Below are 14503 nucleotides of genomic sequence, written 5' to 3' on the forward strand. Positions count from 1 at the left end.
TTTTTAAGATTTCCATTTCATATATGGTGGAGGTCCATCAATACCTTTCTAGATAGAAAATGTTCTTTAAAATACAGTCAAGTTTATGTCATTAATTTTGTTTTTTTGTGTTTTAACCATGTTTGATTGACTTTCATGGGGCATGGTAGATAGCTGGGTTAGTTAGAGCATAGGCACGGATCGCTTAGATCGTGGCTTCAAACTTCCCTAGTAACGTTTAATAAATAACAATAGGCTAATGGGTAACTGCAAGACTTGCAAGACTCTTGCTGCAAGACCAAGACCGGGAGTGCATTACCAAGACCAGGTGTATTGGCGCAAGACCAAGACTGTGTAAGTCTCGTCTTGTTCTTGCATTTGGGCACCACTAGGTCGATCATTCATGTCTTTTGTTGTGGTCGTCGAAAATGATTGCTCGCTGAAGTAAACGGAAACGTTTTTCCGACATTATAGCTGGAAAATAGTCTGCTGCAGTACCATCTGTTGCCCAGAGTTCAATCAAGTGATTTCCTCTTTTTACACTTGCTAAATAAAGCAATCCTATAAACGCCATTATTTCTTTTAAATTAGTGGGTATCTCGAGGACGGATGTATGAGGAACGCAATTCATCAAGTTTCTGGTTTGTAAAAGTGAGATTTGAGTGAGAATATCTATAGGAAAAATATTTTCCAGCAGTCTACAATTTCTTTTTCACCTACTACTACTGGAAGTTTAGTAATAATATTTGGATGACATGTTTTAGTTGAAATAAAGTTGGGTTTATGCTTTAGCCTCTGGGTGCCATCTTTCCCAATTAACTGAGGCCCAATTTGCGGATTAATTCTAGGAATATTGTCAACATAAACTTCTTCTTTTGTGTCATTGGAGGATTGTTTAGTATTGGTGTAATGTAAACTATGCTCCGAAACATTATCATCAATATTCTGATCACTGACTCGTACTCTGACGGAGCTTCTTTGTGCCATTTTAGCCAAAGTGCCTCTGATGTGACACCGCCATATCTATATATTTACGTACATTAAACCCAAAATTAAATAACATTTTCAACGCTTACCTAACTATTGAAATGATTCAGATCACTAAATTTCACAAACGCATAAGATCGCTTTGTTAGATTTTACTTAAAAATTTTCACGTACACGAACAGTCGCGTGTTAGATTCAGATTACTGTTCGCCTTCATTTAGCTATCGCATGCGCAGACACGCCATTGTAACATCTTTATAGCGTTGCAGGGACCTGGAAACGATTTTTCAAATTCTGAAGAAAATTTGTGTATTGGATAATTTTTTGTTAGATTTTATCTAACAGCGCGACTGATGGAGGGTTAAACATTATATTTTTTATCAAGATCTGCTAAAAGGTCCAGAAAAGTAGGTATATACTTTAAGCAAGATTATATGGGTGTCCTTGTTTAAAAGTTTGTTTTTAGATATCTCCAGTGTTATCTTTATTATTCTAGAATAATTGCAGTTCCCAATTCAAGTTTTAAATGATCAAAACGTGGTTCCTCATCAGTCTACCTATCAATTTCATTCCAAATACTGTGTTTTCAAGTTATTATAAATTTAAGTTTAATTAATATTTTTAGAAGTAATAATTTATTGAATATTTAGAAGTCATTAACGAGCAACATTCGATGTAACACTTTAAGAATCTCTGGTGATAATGGTTCAGCTGAAGACAAACATACAACAAATTAACTTAATTCAAGTATACGCACCAACAGCGGATAAGGATGAAGAGGAGATAGAACATTTTTAAATGGAGTTAGACACAATTTTAAGATCTATTAAAAAAGAAGACATTACAATAGTAATGAGGGACTTTAATGCTAAAGTCGGGAGAGACTTTACTTTACCACGATAGACTTATGGATTTTTGTCAAAATGAACATTTTGCAATAATGAACATAATGTTCCAACTACCCGACAGAAGATTATACACTTGGAGATCTCCTGTATACGACAAAGACCGCATAGATAGAAATCAAATAGACCATATATTAGTCAAAAATAGATACAAAAACTCAATTAAAGCAGTAAAAGCATATCCCGGAGCACATTTCAACTCAGACCATAACCTGCTGATAGGAAGAATGCACGTGAAACTCAAAAAGATTGTAATACCTAAAAATAAACCAACGTTTGATCATACAAAATTAAGAAAAAGAGAAATACATCAAAAAGTGATCCAACAAATCAACTCAAATCTAACAGAACGAAAACAAGACGAAATCTTAACATCAGAAGATGTCAATGAAAAGTGGAGCAATATTCAGAAGGCATTACTAAAGGCCGCAGAAGAAAATTTAAAGCCTAAAAAGACAAATAAAAAACAGAAGTGGATGACTTCAGAAAATGTAGCATTAATGGAAGAGAGGAGAAAAGCCAAAGGGAGAAATGAGCCCAAATATCAAGAACCACAAAGTAGAATTCAAGTAGAGATAAAAAAGGATAAGAAAAAGTGGTTATCAGATGAATGCATAGAAATAGAAGAGTATGACAGAAAGTACGGCAGCTTTAATATGCATAAAAAAATAAAAGAACTAACAAATACCAAAAGGCGTGCACACTATGGGATACTCAAAGATGATAATGGTAAACTCATTGCAGACATCAAAGATAAACTAAGATTTTGGCAAGAATACATAATGAAACTATTCGACGATGATAGAATGATACAAGAAGAACCACAGGAACAAACAGGACCAAAAATAATAATGTGCGAATTAGAACAGGCAATTAGAAATGCAAAGACCGCAAAATCAGTAGGCGCAGATCAGATACACACTGAGCTAATTAAATACATTGACGAAGAAACACTGCATATACTTTTAGATCTGTTCAACAACGTATATACAACAGGAGTTATATCCGAAGATTGGTTTTTGTCCACGTTTGTAACACTACCAAAGTCAGTACATGCGACAGAATGCTCCCAGTACAGAACAATTTCCTTAATAAGCCACACACTTAAGATATTTCTCAAAATAATACATGGAAGACTACACAAAAAAATAGAAGATATAGGTGACAGCTAGTTTGGATTCAGAGGAGAGGACTAGGAACGAGAGAGGCTCTGTTCGCTTTTACGTTCTCGCGCATAGACGACTAGATATGAACCAGGATCTCTATGTCTGCATTATAGATTATCAAAAGGCTTTTGATAGATTACGACATCAGAAACTCGTAAAACTGTTAAAAGAAAAGAATGTGGATAGTCGAGATATACGGGTTATTGTCAATCTGTACTGGAATCAAAAAGCAAAGGTTAGAATCGAAAATGTCGATACAGAAACTATAGAAATCAAAAGAGGTGTTAGACAGGGTTGCGTGCTGTCCCCATTGTATGGAGGAAAATAAACGGAAAAATCTTGAACAACATAAGATTCACAGACGACACCGCTGTTTTTACAGACAGTCTAGAAGGACTGCAACGCTTAGTAAATAGATTACATCAAGTCAGTATCTGACCTTCCTCTGGAGCTGAGGATAAGAGCCTTAAGATGTTACGTGTTCTCGACTTTGTTGTATGGAATGGAAAGCTGGACACTAAAAGTGGATAATATGAAGAAGTTGGAATCATTTGAGATGTAGTGCTATTCGCTCCGTGCATGACCATGGTAGGGGTACCTTGAAACGATGCCAGCGTGCGTAGCGGCGAAATATGACACAATTGGAGTCTTTATACGCATAAATTTTATCAAAAATGTGTGCAAATACATATTGCGTATTTAATTGTGCTAATAATAGCAAAAATAGCAAGTGTAGTTTTTATAGGTTTCCAAAGATTACATATAAATTAGAGAAAAGAAAAAGATGGATCCGTGCGATTAATATGAAAAAGTAAATATCACATAACATCATTTTATGCAATTAAAATAGGAAATATTTAAATAATTTACCTTAAATGATATTTTATAAGGCTTCAAGCTAACTGCAGAGTGCCTGATGACTTTAGCTTTTATATCATAACTTTTATTATTACTGTTTTTAATTATATGCTCTTTCACGTGAAAAACTTGATTTGCCAGTACTAGATTTTTAACTTTTCTTTTCCGTTTGGGCTTAAAAAGATATATTATGATGAATTTTGAGAAACCCAGTTTTTAATACTACATTTATTTTGTACATAAACTGAAAAAATATAGTTAAAAAGTTAATTATTAATAATTGTCAATTTCGCCTGTATTTAACAATGTCAAACATATGTCATTAATGTCATATGTTTAACCTGAAAATTGGTAGACTCCAAAACTGTCAGATGAAGGCGGTAGGTGTCGCGTCAGTCACGCACAGAGCGAATAGAAGGATTTTGAAAATACCATGGACCCAAAGAGTTAAAAATGCAGAAGTGTTAAGAAGGCTACAAAAGGATGGCGAGGTCATAAGGCACATCAAAACAAGAAAGCTGAAATATTTAGGCCATATTACCAGAGGTGCGAAATATGAGATAATGCAAGGTAAAATCAAGGGTAAAAGATCCATAGGAAGACAAAGAATTTCCTGATTAAGAAACCTAAGAGAGTGGTATAGTTGCAGCTCAGTAGATCTTTTCAGAGCAGCCGCCAATAAGGTACGGATAGCTGTGATGATAGCCAACCTCCGATAGGAGAAGGAACTACAAGAAGAAGGTATAACCTTACTACAATAGTTATATACAAAGGCATTTATAAAGGGAAACGTTATATGAAATTAACCATATAAACAATGCAAGAACTTATGGAGGTGATCACAACATCACAGAATAGAAAAGCAACGCACATCATTTATTTATTTAGCCTATGGCATTTTGACACATTTATGTTACAATAAACAAGTTGTATTAAAATTGACTCTATATAAAAAAACTTAATCATATCTAATTTATAGGAAAACATCGAGATTGTTTATGTAGTTAATCAACTCAGGCGTCGCAAACAGGAAATCTTGGGCACTGCCCTCTTAGACCCGCTGGTAGTTTACCTCACCTGTACAACATATATGCACATGAACCATGGAGCAGACCAAATAAACTTGGAACTTCTCAGATAACTTCTCAATGTTAGTTGGAATCCAAAATACCTAAAACTTTACAAGCGGCATAAGTTATACTGTGTAAACTTTTTAAAAAAGATACCGTAGCAATTTTAAAAACTGTAGAGGTATCAGTCTATTGAATGTCATACCAAAATTATTAATAATAGATTAAAAAAATATTACAGCAGCCATTATAGAAGAATAACAACACGGCTTTTGAGAAGGCAGTGTACTAACGACAACGTTTTTATTATAAAACAAATTATAAAAGGAAGAAGAAACTAGAAACCCATATTGATTTAATATATTTTGAAAAAAGCCTTCGACCGGTTTGATAGACAAAAAATTATTTGAATTTTTTTTTTTAGTTTTGAGTTTGTATTGATATGTTTACGCTTTGATGATAATACCTCTCGTGCAAAACGTAAGGCTTTAGACAAGTTTGTACCTATCAGAAAGATATTTTTATTCAGGGGTTTCAAAAGAATTATACTAACTCAGAGTATCTAACCATAGACTAGTAAGTACTGGGCTTTACAAGCAGGTGTACTTTCAAAATATACTTTCTTAGAAAGCCTGAAAATATGATTTAAAACTTGTAATAAAGTGAGATGCAAAAACAAGCTATATGTGTTCTACTGTGCCACATAAAGGTTGAATTTCTACCCAGTATGTTTTAAAGCTAACTGAGAAAATTCAGGGTACCAATCGCAATATCACCATGTACAACTGGTTTTCGTCGTGTGAATTGGCCGAAAACCATTCGAAAAGGGTTCAGCAATGGTTGGAACGCTTAGAAAAAATAAAAGACCTGCGCAATGTTTGGAAACGAAGCGTTCAGAAATTCGTCCTCAGTATTTGTAGCTACGCAAAAGTTAACACTAGCAACACATGTTCCAAAACGGAACAAATGTGTTCTATTAATCAGTTCGATGCGCTCATTAGACGAAGTAGATTAAGTTACCAAAAAACCAGAAATAATTCTGTTTTACAACAGCAGAGTTCGTCGATACCTTCAATCAATTCTGCCATGGAAAAAGTTGCACTGCGATTCATCTTAATTGCATCGCCTAAATACTGTGATACAGCCTAGCTATTATGTTTCAAATATTAAATGAAGTTTTCGAAATAACCTAAGCTAGTTGAAATAATGAATAAATACGTTAAAATAAAACAAAAAAAAAGATTATTTGAAAAACTTTTAAAAATTATGTTTATAAATTATCTAAAAATATTTCGTTTCCAAGAATTTATAAGAATAGTTAGTGTTTGTTATAGTATCATGAGTTAGTTCTATCTATAATTTTTAATTTCGCATGGGAAACCCATATCGTTTGGAATAAATTCTTAGTTTTATTTATACATCGTTGAAATGTTCCATTTATAAAAGTTATAAGAATTTTCAGTCAGTCACACAAAATGAATAAATATCTTTATACCACAATAAATGGTTGTTATCTTGATTATTTCGAACTTTCGATAGGAAAACATAAATTTTATTAAAAACACGGCTGATAAACGTTGTTGTACTTTTTATTATCTTGCATACTAATTGATATCTTAAAAATGCAAATAACAGCACATATATGTGTTTACTAAATAAACAAATACCACCATTGTTATAATAGCATAAAAATCAATTAACATTGTTTGATAATAAATAAGATTTGATTTGACACGATGGTAATCTCTGGAGCCAGGACCGGATCTTGGAGATTTGTCAGGGTGGGCAAAGATCAGTTTGCCGTCCCTTGCCAGATCCCCTACTTCCCCTCAACCGATCAATAAGCTATAATGCCCACTTAAGCTATTTTTTAGATGCTTCTTCTTCTTCTTTCTTGTATGTAGGCTTTAAAGCCTGTTTCTTCTTCAATATTAGCCTCCTAAATTGTTTAAATTATCGTACCATTTTTTTCTTGGTCTGCCAATAATTCTTCGTTCATTTGGTGACTTATCAAGTGCTACTTGTACTATACTATCCTCTGCCATCCTACTAATGTGTTTGTTCCACTCCTGTTTCCGTTTTGTCACCCATCCATTTATGTCTTCTATATTGCAAGCTCTTCTTATGTTTTCGCTTCTCTCCCTATCCAACAGACTTTTCCCTGATAATCGTCTTTTTTCGGAGTTTTTTCATCTCTGTTGTTTCTAGTAGTTGCCTCTTTTTTGATGTGTCTCGGCCTTCTGATGTTTTTTGAGGTCTTGTCTCCGCCGTGTTTGTCAATATAGGTCTAATTGCTGCTTTATAAATTCTTGTTTTTGTGTCTTGGCTTAGGTGTTTGATATTATCATATTGTATTTCTTGGCTGTTGTATTGAAGATGTGTGTGAATCTTTGGAGTTCGTCTTCTGTCTCGGCAATTAATGCGGCGTCGTCTGCATAACATAATATTTGGATCTCTTTGTTCCCCATTCTGTAACCATGACCTTTACGTACTGCTTGTATTGTTTCGTCCATTATTATATTAAAGAGAAGTGGTCTTAACTAGTCACCCTGTCTGACTCCGCTTTGTACCGATATACACTGCGTTAGTCTTTGCCTGTATTCGATTATAAAAGTAGATGTTTTCGATGGTTTGCATAATATTGATTGGTATGTTTCTTTTATACACAAGGTGTAAGACACCTTCGACTTGGTTGCGATCGAAAGCCTTTGTCAGGTCTATAGAACATATGTATGTTGGTTTATTGTACTCGATGGCCTTTTCTGTGATTTGTTTTAGTACAAATACGGCGTCTACGCAGGATCTTCCGGATCTGAATCCTTGTTCATCTGATAAGTTGTTAGTTTATTGATTTTGTTGGTTAGGACTTTTGTGGTAAGCTTAAGTGCGGTGTTCAGTCGATTTATACCTCTATAATTGTTGAGGTCTTCTTTATCTCCTTTCTTGAACATTGGTATCATTATGCTGCTTCTCCATGCGTCTGGTATCTTGAAGTGCAATATTAGTTTTTGTATAAGTTTTGTCATCTCAAGGGTTATACTTTCTCCTCCGTGTTTTAGAAGCTCGTTGGTTATTCCGTCTGGTCTTGGTGACTTTCTATTTTTGAGTGAATTTATGCCTATCTCTACTTCCTGAAAACTGATTTCTATTTCGTGTCTTAATTCAGGTATGTTATTGTGTTGATTATTATCTGCCTTTCCTTTAAACAGTTCCGTCAGGTATCTTTCCCATTTGTGTGCTGGTATGTTATTATATTCTTTCAATTCTGCCATTTCTTTCCGTAAGTTTCTTATGAATGTCCATATTTGTTTTTGTGTACCGTAGAAGTCGCTTTCCATCCTTTTTGTAAACTGTTTGTTCTTCTTTTTTTTTAGATGCGCTAGTTGAAATTCCGCATTAAGTATATGTACGCCCTTAAGAAGTTCTATTTATGAAAAACACTTTAAAAATGCTTTTATACATAGTAATAAATACATTACACTATTATTGAAAACACTTATCTTAATACAGTTATACGTAGGTAATGTATTAACTTAATTGCACTTAATTGCAACTAAGCATAGCTTTGTTATTATATTGTTCCTCAAAATTGAATTCTTCGAGCATTCTTAGCTGCAAATGTCATCTGATCATGTCGTCAAAATTGATAAGAGATGCTCATTTGTATTCAATTGATAGTATACTTAGATTAGAGATTCTCTCATGTCCTAGACTACTGTAATTTTTCATGACTTTGAGTTTACTAAAACTTCGTTCTCCAAATAACACTATGACTGGCAGTGTGAAAAACATTCTCAATGCTGTAGTAATGTTAGAGTAGCCTTCCTGCCTTCCTCTAGTTTATTTTTTTAAATAAGACTTAACATTTCTCTTGATGTGGCTTCTTTTAAATTTTTGTTCAACTGATAAAGTGGTGCTTAAAACTTTAAATATTTAAATTCTTCAATATTGAAATGGCCAGTGTAGATGTTTGTCAATTCTTGTGCTTCATTTTTATATATTTTATTTGCATTTCTTTAGTTTGAATTCTATTCAAAAATCCAAACTTGCTGTTTATGTTGTCCTTAACCCTGTCACTGAGTTCTCTAATCATCCGGTCAGTAACCTCTAATATACTAAGCTACTTTTTTTAATGAGAAGTATGCAGTTGTTTTTGGTTAACTAAAAACTTCACGTTTGGAGGAAAATATGTTAAATTTATCCTCAGGTCCTCAGGACTTCCAAACGGTTCCTACATTTATTTTTGAGAAAAACCAGTTTTGAAAACCCTGCCTCACACCTATAGGTCGTAACAAAAGGAATTATAAACCTTATCGCTTTTTCTGCTAAAACTGGGTACTCTAGGCGGCAAGACAGCCAAAAATCTATCAGTGGTATTTTGTCAAATATGTCTTTGAGTGCCCTATCACACGATAGTTCAATTACTGACTCAATATCGAAATCCGGAAGTCCTGTCTCGGATTCTAAAACTCCTGACTCCGCTTGTAAATAGATTCCTTATCCATGCTTTGTTGCTATGAATGGGGGGGAAAATATTCCTTCAGATTTGCCTCCAGTCCTAACAGGTGTTCCTTGAAAGCTGCTGAAATCTCCTTCGGCAATGAATTCACGTTATACTCTTTTTGTATTTCTGTTAGCTTTATAATTTCTTGCTTCTGCGCGACATATCCACAAATTAAGTTTTTTTATTGTAGCAATAATGTCATATTTAAATTGTGCAAGAAGTCAAAAATATCACAAAAATAGGTTACCTTGATTAAACAATTGACATTATGAAAACTGTCTTAAAATTGGAATATTACATGCCTAGCCGTTGCTGGATATTGTTCTAAGAATATTGAAATTTCTTCCTTCAATTCAATAAGTCTTTTTAAAACATTCCCTTTTGTTAGCCAACGCACTTCGAGGTGTAAAAGAAGATGTTCATGTTCACTTCCCATTTCTCTGCACAAAGCAGAGAATACTCTTGAGTTTAATGTTCGAGATTTTATGATGTTTACAAATATTACACACTTTTGCAAAGATTCAAAGATGAAAAGCAGTGGCATTTTTTTGACAGCTAAAGCCTATCTGTGGATGCTACAATGTACTCAAACACATTTTGGTGCTACGGCTTTGATCTTCGGAAAAAGTCCAGTACGAGTGCCTGCCATTGCCCGTGCACCATCACTACTTAGTCCCACGCATGTATTCCATTCAATCCCATTGTCATTAATGTAGCTATCAATCAGATAAAACATTTCTTCAGTCGTTGTTCTTGTTGACAGAGATTTACAAAATAGAAATTCTTCGTGAACAGTATGTTCAAAAAGATTATCTGATATCTCTGTACTTTCATCAACTTGCAAGGAACAATAGTTACACACCTTTAAGTGACCTATAATAGTTTCTTCAATATTATCTGCTATCTCCACAATCCTACGCTTTACTGTATTATTTGATAGAGCCAGCGAATTCACTTGCTTTTCCTGTTCTTTATCATATATCAGAGATGCTACTATTTTCATTGATAGATCTATTAATTTCTCGGTAATTGTGTGAGGATAACTGGTTCCATCAATTAATTTTGATATTTCATAAGAAGCCAGTAAAAGGTTTTCAGATTGAGCGTTCTGAGAAAAATTCAAAGACATTCTTTTTGTTAACTGTTAATTCTCTCTTTTTATTTATAAAACAATCTATTGGCTTACTTCTGTATTCCTTGTGCTTCAATTTCAAGTGTCGCTTCAATTTTGAAGGTTTCATGGACTCATTTGAAAGTGCACAAATAACACATAATGGTTTCCACAAGGAAACTAAGTTCCTGTGTTTGGCTGTATACCATATATTAAAAATTTTGAATAAAATCCTTTATAAAAAGGTATATAAAAAACCCAGTTGGGCTATGTTAAATTGGCAAAACGTTTTCGGAATAAGTATTCCATCATCAGTACCAAGTTAATACATGGATGTAGCCACTAAATATGGGGTTACAAACCCTTTAAAAATTGCTAATTGAAATTTAGTTTACATAATGTCTGTTTTACAATTTAGATGGTAAAGTTACCGTTGGATTGGTAACATGGTGACATATGACTCTGCAATAAGTTGCAAGTCCTGAGACGGTATGTCTACGAGGACTTCAATAAAGCAACTGATTCAGTTGCTTTATTGAAGTCCTCGTAGACATACCGTCTCAGGACTTGCAACTTATTGCAGAGTCATATGTCACCATGTTACCAATCCAACGGTAACTTTACCATCTAAATTGTAAAACAGACATTATGTAAACTAAATTTCAATTAGCAATTTTTAAAGGGTTTGTAACCCCATATTTAGTGGCTACATCCATGTATTAACTTGGTACTGATGATGGAATACTTATTCCGAAAACGTTTTGCCAATTTAACATAGCCCAACTGGGTTTTTTATATACCTTTTTATAAAGGATTTTATTCAAAATTTTTACATAATGGTTTATCATCAGTACCCTTTATAAAACCGAACTGCAAGTAATCTTCAGCATATGTCGGGTCCAGGACTCCTTCTTTTTTTGTGAGAGTTGTAGACTGCGCATCGAGTGGCCGTTTGTAATTACCACTCGTATCTGCCTCTGGAAGGACATTACTCGACTGTTTATTATTATTGTCGCTTTTAGAACTTGTACTCGACTGCAGATCACTCGATGGTCTGTTTGTGCAATTCTTAGAACTTGTACTTTGTATTATAACAAATTTATCCTTCGTTAAATTCAATGTAATCAATATTCACGAAAAACACGCGCTCTCTGGCTCTGGACACTTAAGCTTAAACTGAATGGAAAAAAAAGAGCAGCGCTGCAGCAGACGAATATTTGTAATTTGGTGGATGTTGTAGTGGGAGGTTAAAATTAAAGCGGTGGTTTCAGTCAGAGCGCGATCTTAAAAAGCAAGATGTGAAACGGCGAGGCGAGGCGACCCGGCATTTTCCTTTCGTGACCCGGTACCGGGTCGCGACCCACCATTTGGGAAACTCGTTTAAGGTGTCATCTAATGTTGCAGACCATCTTGCCTTTCTTTCGAGTTTCAATGTCAGTGGCACATATTTCCGGAGAACTTCCAAATGTGAAGTGGAAGCCGCAAAAAAATACATACTCAAAGCTCCAAAAAATTCTGAGCCTTAATAGTATCACTTGCGCATTAGGACTTACTAAATTAATGAAGTAAGCAACAATTGGAACAAAATATGCTAGCTCGTTCTCCTGAAATAATGTCGACTAAACTTCTTTACACTTTCCCGTCATATTTGCCACATTGTCGTATAATAATTGACCTCTACAGTTCTCCAAGTTAAGTTTATCTTTACTAAGGATATACGTGCCAGCGGTAAGCGACTTAGTCCTCCACCGAATTATGTGTAACATTTTGGTGTAATAGGCCTTACAGTGCATAGGCCTTCGGTATTGACGCTTACTTAACAATATATTAAATTTATAAATGTCGTTAAGTTTGTCTAGTTTTTTCCATCTCAAAATATTCCTTCACTCTTAATCAATTCTTGTTCTTTTTTTAGAAAATCTTTGCATATTTGAAATATTTTAACTGTTTCACAAAAACAGATTATACAAATACATTTGTTCAGATTATAATTGAAAAACTTTAATTGGTTAAAAAACGAATTCGATTAGTTAAATAATGACGTATTCTGAATAAAACCAATAAAGTATCTGTTTAGATAGTTAACAACTGTAATATTTGACGAGTGCCTTTCTGTACTTTGTGTTATCCTGAGATTGTGGAATTTCTTCACTTACTGATTTTAACTCATTAGACAGTAATCATTTCAAAGCACCAGTAGGATAGTTTGGCCTTGTTGTTCCAAACAAGGTTGTACATCTGGTTGCTAGGACCGAGGGGCATGTTGTATACTTCTTCGCTATTACCATTCCTCTTTCGCGCAAAGAGCAGTATTTTACTCGGATCTGCTCTTTGAGTTGTCAACAATGACTTCATTGTAAATTTTAATGACAAGACTATTATTCTATATGTAGTTTGTAATTACTGGCCATTGACATGCCGACCAGTGACTTTTTAATTTAAATATAATTCGACTTCCTGGTTTACAGTTTTTCTTATTCGTATCTCTTGAAACGTTTTGTGATCTTCTTGGCAATTTTAATAATGGCAATTATAACACGCACGTTTTCTTCTGTTTTAAAGAATAAAAAAGATGTGACTTGACTTTTTAAAGTTTCAATGCCAGTTTGCCTGTAAATAATAAATAAATAAATAAGTAAATAATAGTTATATATCTTCACATATACTATACTAAATAAACAATATTTGTATAACATAATATATTCCGTTTCAGTACAAAGACGCCTTCCTATCAGCCAATCCTGACTTCAGATGGTACAAACTTCCGGCACCTCCGTTGCGCACTTTAAACACCCGTCCTATAACAGCTACAAAACCCCATCTACCCATATCTAGTCCTTCCAATAACACATCAACTTTAACCTCGCCTATTCCCGAATTTACTCCCGGCAAATTGGCTGACGAATCTCAACTCGGTGGCCTCACCTCTCTCATGAACAATTTCGTTTCCACACCAAAGACAGAACCGGAAAGCAACAACAATGTATTGAAGCCGGAGAAGTTTGACGAAACCTTCATCAGTCCTGTTTATACTACCAAAGTCACCACTCCGCCGAAACCGATCAAGAAGCGATATTTTGAATATTTTGAATCCAAAGACTGTGTGAGAAATCTAATGAACGACATAGAAGCCAACCAGGAAGTCGGAGGTATTATGTTGCAGGATGCAAGCAAGGTAAGAATATTTATTATATCATATATTGCATCATATCATATATCACGAGTATTTCAATTTCAAATGACACTACCACGCTATATCAAAACATATTTTTGTTCTCATATTGAATAGATGTAATAATTAACTATAAGAGTTACATTGTACGGTAACTTTGATGATGAATGAATGCTTCCTTTTCTCTCCAGCACACTGTGGCTGTGGAATCTCCTGGTTTGCTTCTTAAACTGTGGCAGGTTATATAAAAAAAACTGAAGTATTATCAGGTGGTAGATTAAGCAATTGGTGTATCAGAAAGTATGGTAAAAAGGGTAATTAAAGAAAGTAAAAACAAACCATCTATTTCAAAATTTGATTCACCCAAAAGAAGCATTTGCAAGCCCAGTCCGAAGTCATCGGGTAATCCATTTGAAGAATACATTATAAGAGATACCATTTATATATTTGTTAATACATTCACAAAAGAAGACCTATCTTGAAAGCAGTGTAAAAATCTGTTAGAAACGAAGGAACTGTGATAAACTATCTTTTAGAAAAATTGTGAAGAAATTAGAATTTAGATCGAAAAAGGGGAAAACACTTTTCAAAACACACACGGTTCCAAAAGGTTGGAATGATGGATAAAACATGTGCAAAAATTTCCTGTATTAAGAGCAATGACTGATTACTTTACTTGTGGTAAAAATGGATTAGTTGAAAACGCTGCTCTCATTTTCAAATTCGGACTAAACAGTGGTGATTTTCATGA

At 34.2% G+C, this 14503-nt stretch overlaps 1 protein-coding gene and 1 long non-coding RNA gene across 2 annotated transcripts in view; one reads left to right on the forward strand and one right to left on the reverse strand.

Annotated features, from left to right (window-relative positions):
- The window catches only part of bbx (bobby sox), a 52963-nt gene that overhangs the window by 18649 nt on the left and 19811 nt on the right, over positions 1-14503 (forward strand). The window contains exon 3 of the mRNA XM_072520407.1: positions 13294-13755. Within this exon, the coding sequence (XP_072376508.1) occupies positions 13294-13755 (462 nt within the window). The remainder of the gene's footprint in view (positions 1-13293; positions 13756-14503) is intronic.
- LOC140432494 (uncharacterized) overlaps positions 4751-14503 on the reverse strand; it is a 28420-nt gene continuing 18667 nt past the window's right edge. The window contains exon 2 of the long non-coding RNA XR_011949807.1: positions 4751-5072. This is a non-coding gene — a long non-coding RNA (uncharacterized lncRNA). The remainder of the gene's footprint in view (positions 5073-14503) is intronic.

The sequence above is a fragment of the Diabrotica undecimpunctata genome, chromosome 1 (assembly GCF_040954645.1).
Source record: "Diabrotica undecimpunctata isolate CICGRU chromosome 1, icDiaUnde3, whole genome shotgun sequence".
Taxonomy (NCBI): Eukaryota; Metazoa; Arthropoda; class Insecta; order Coleoptera; family Chrysomelidae; genus Diabrotica; species Diabrotica undecimpunctata.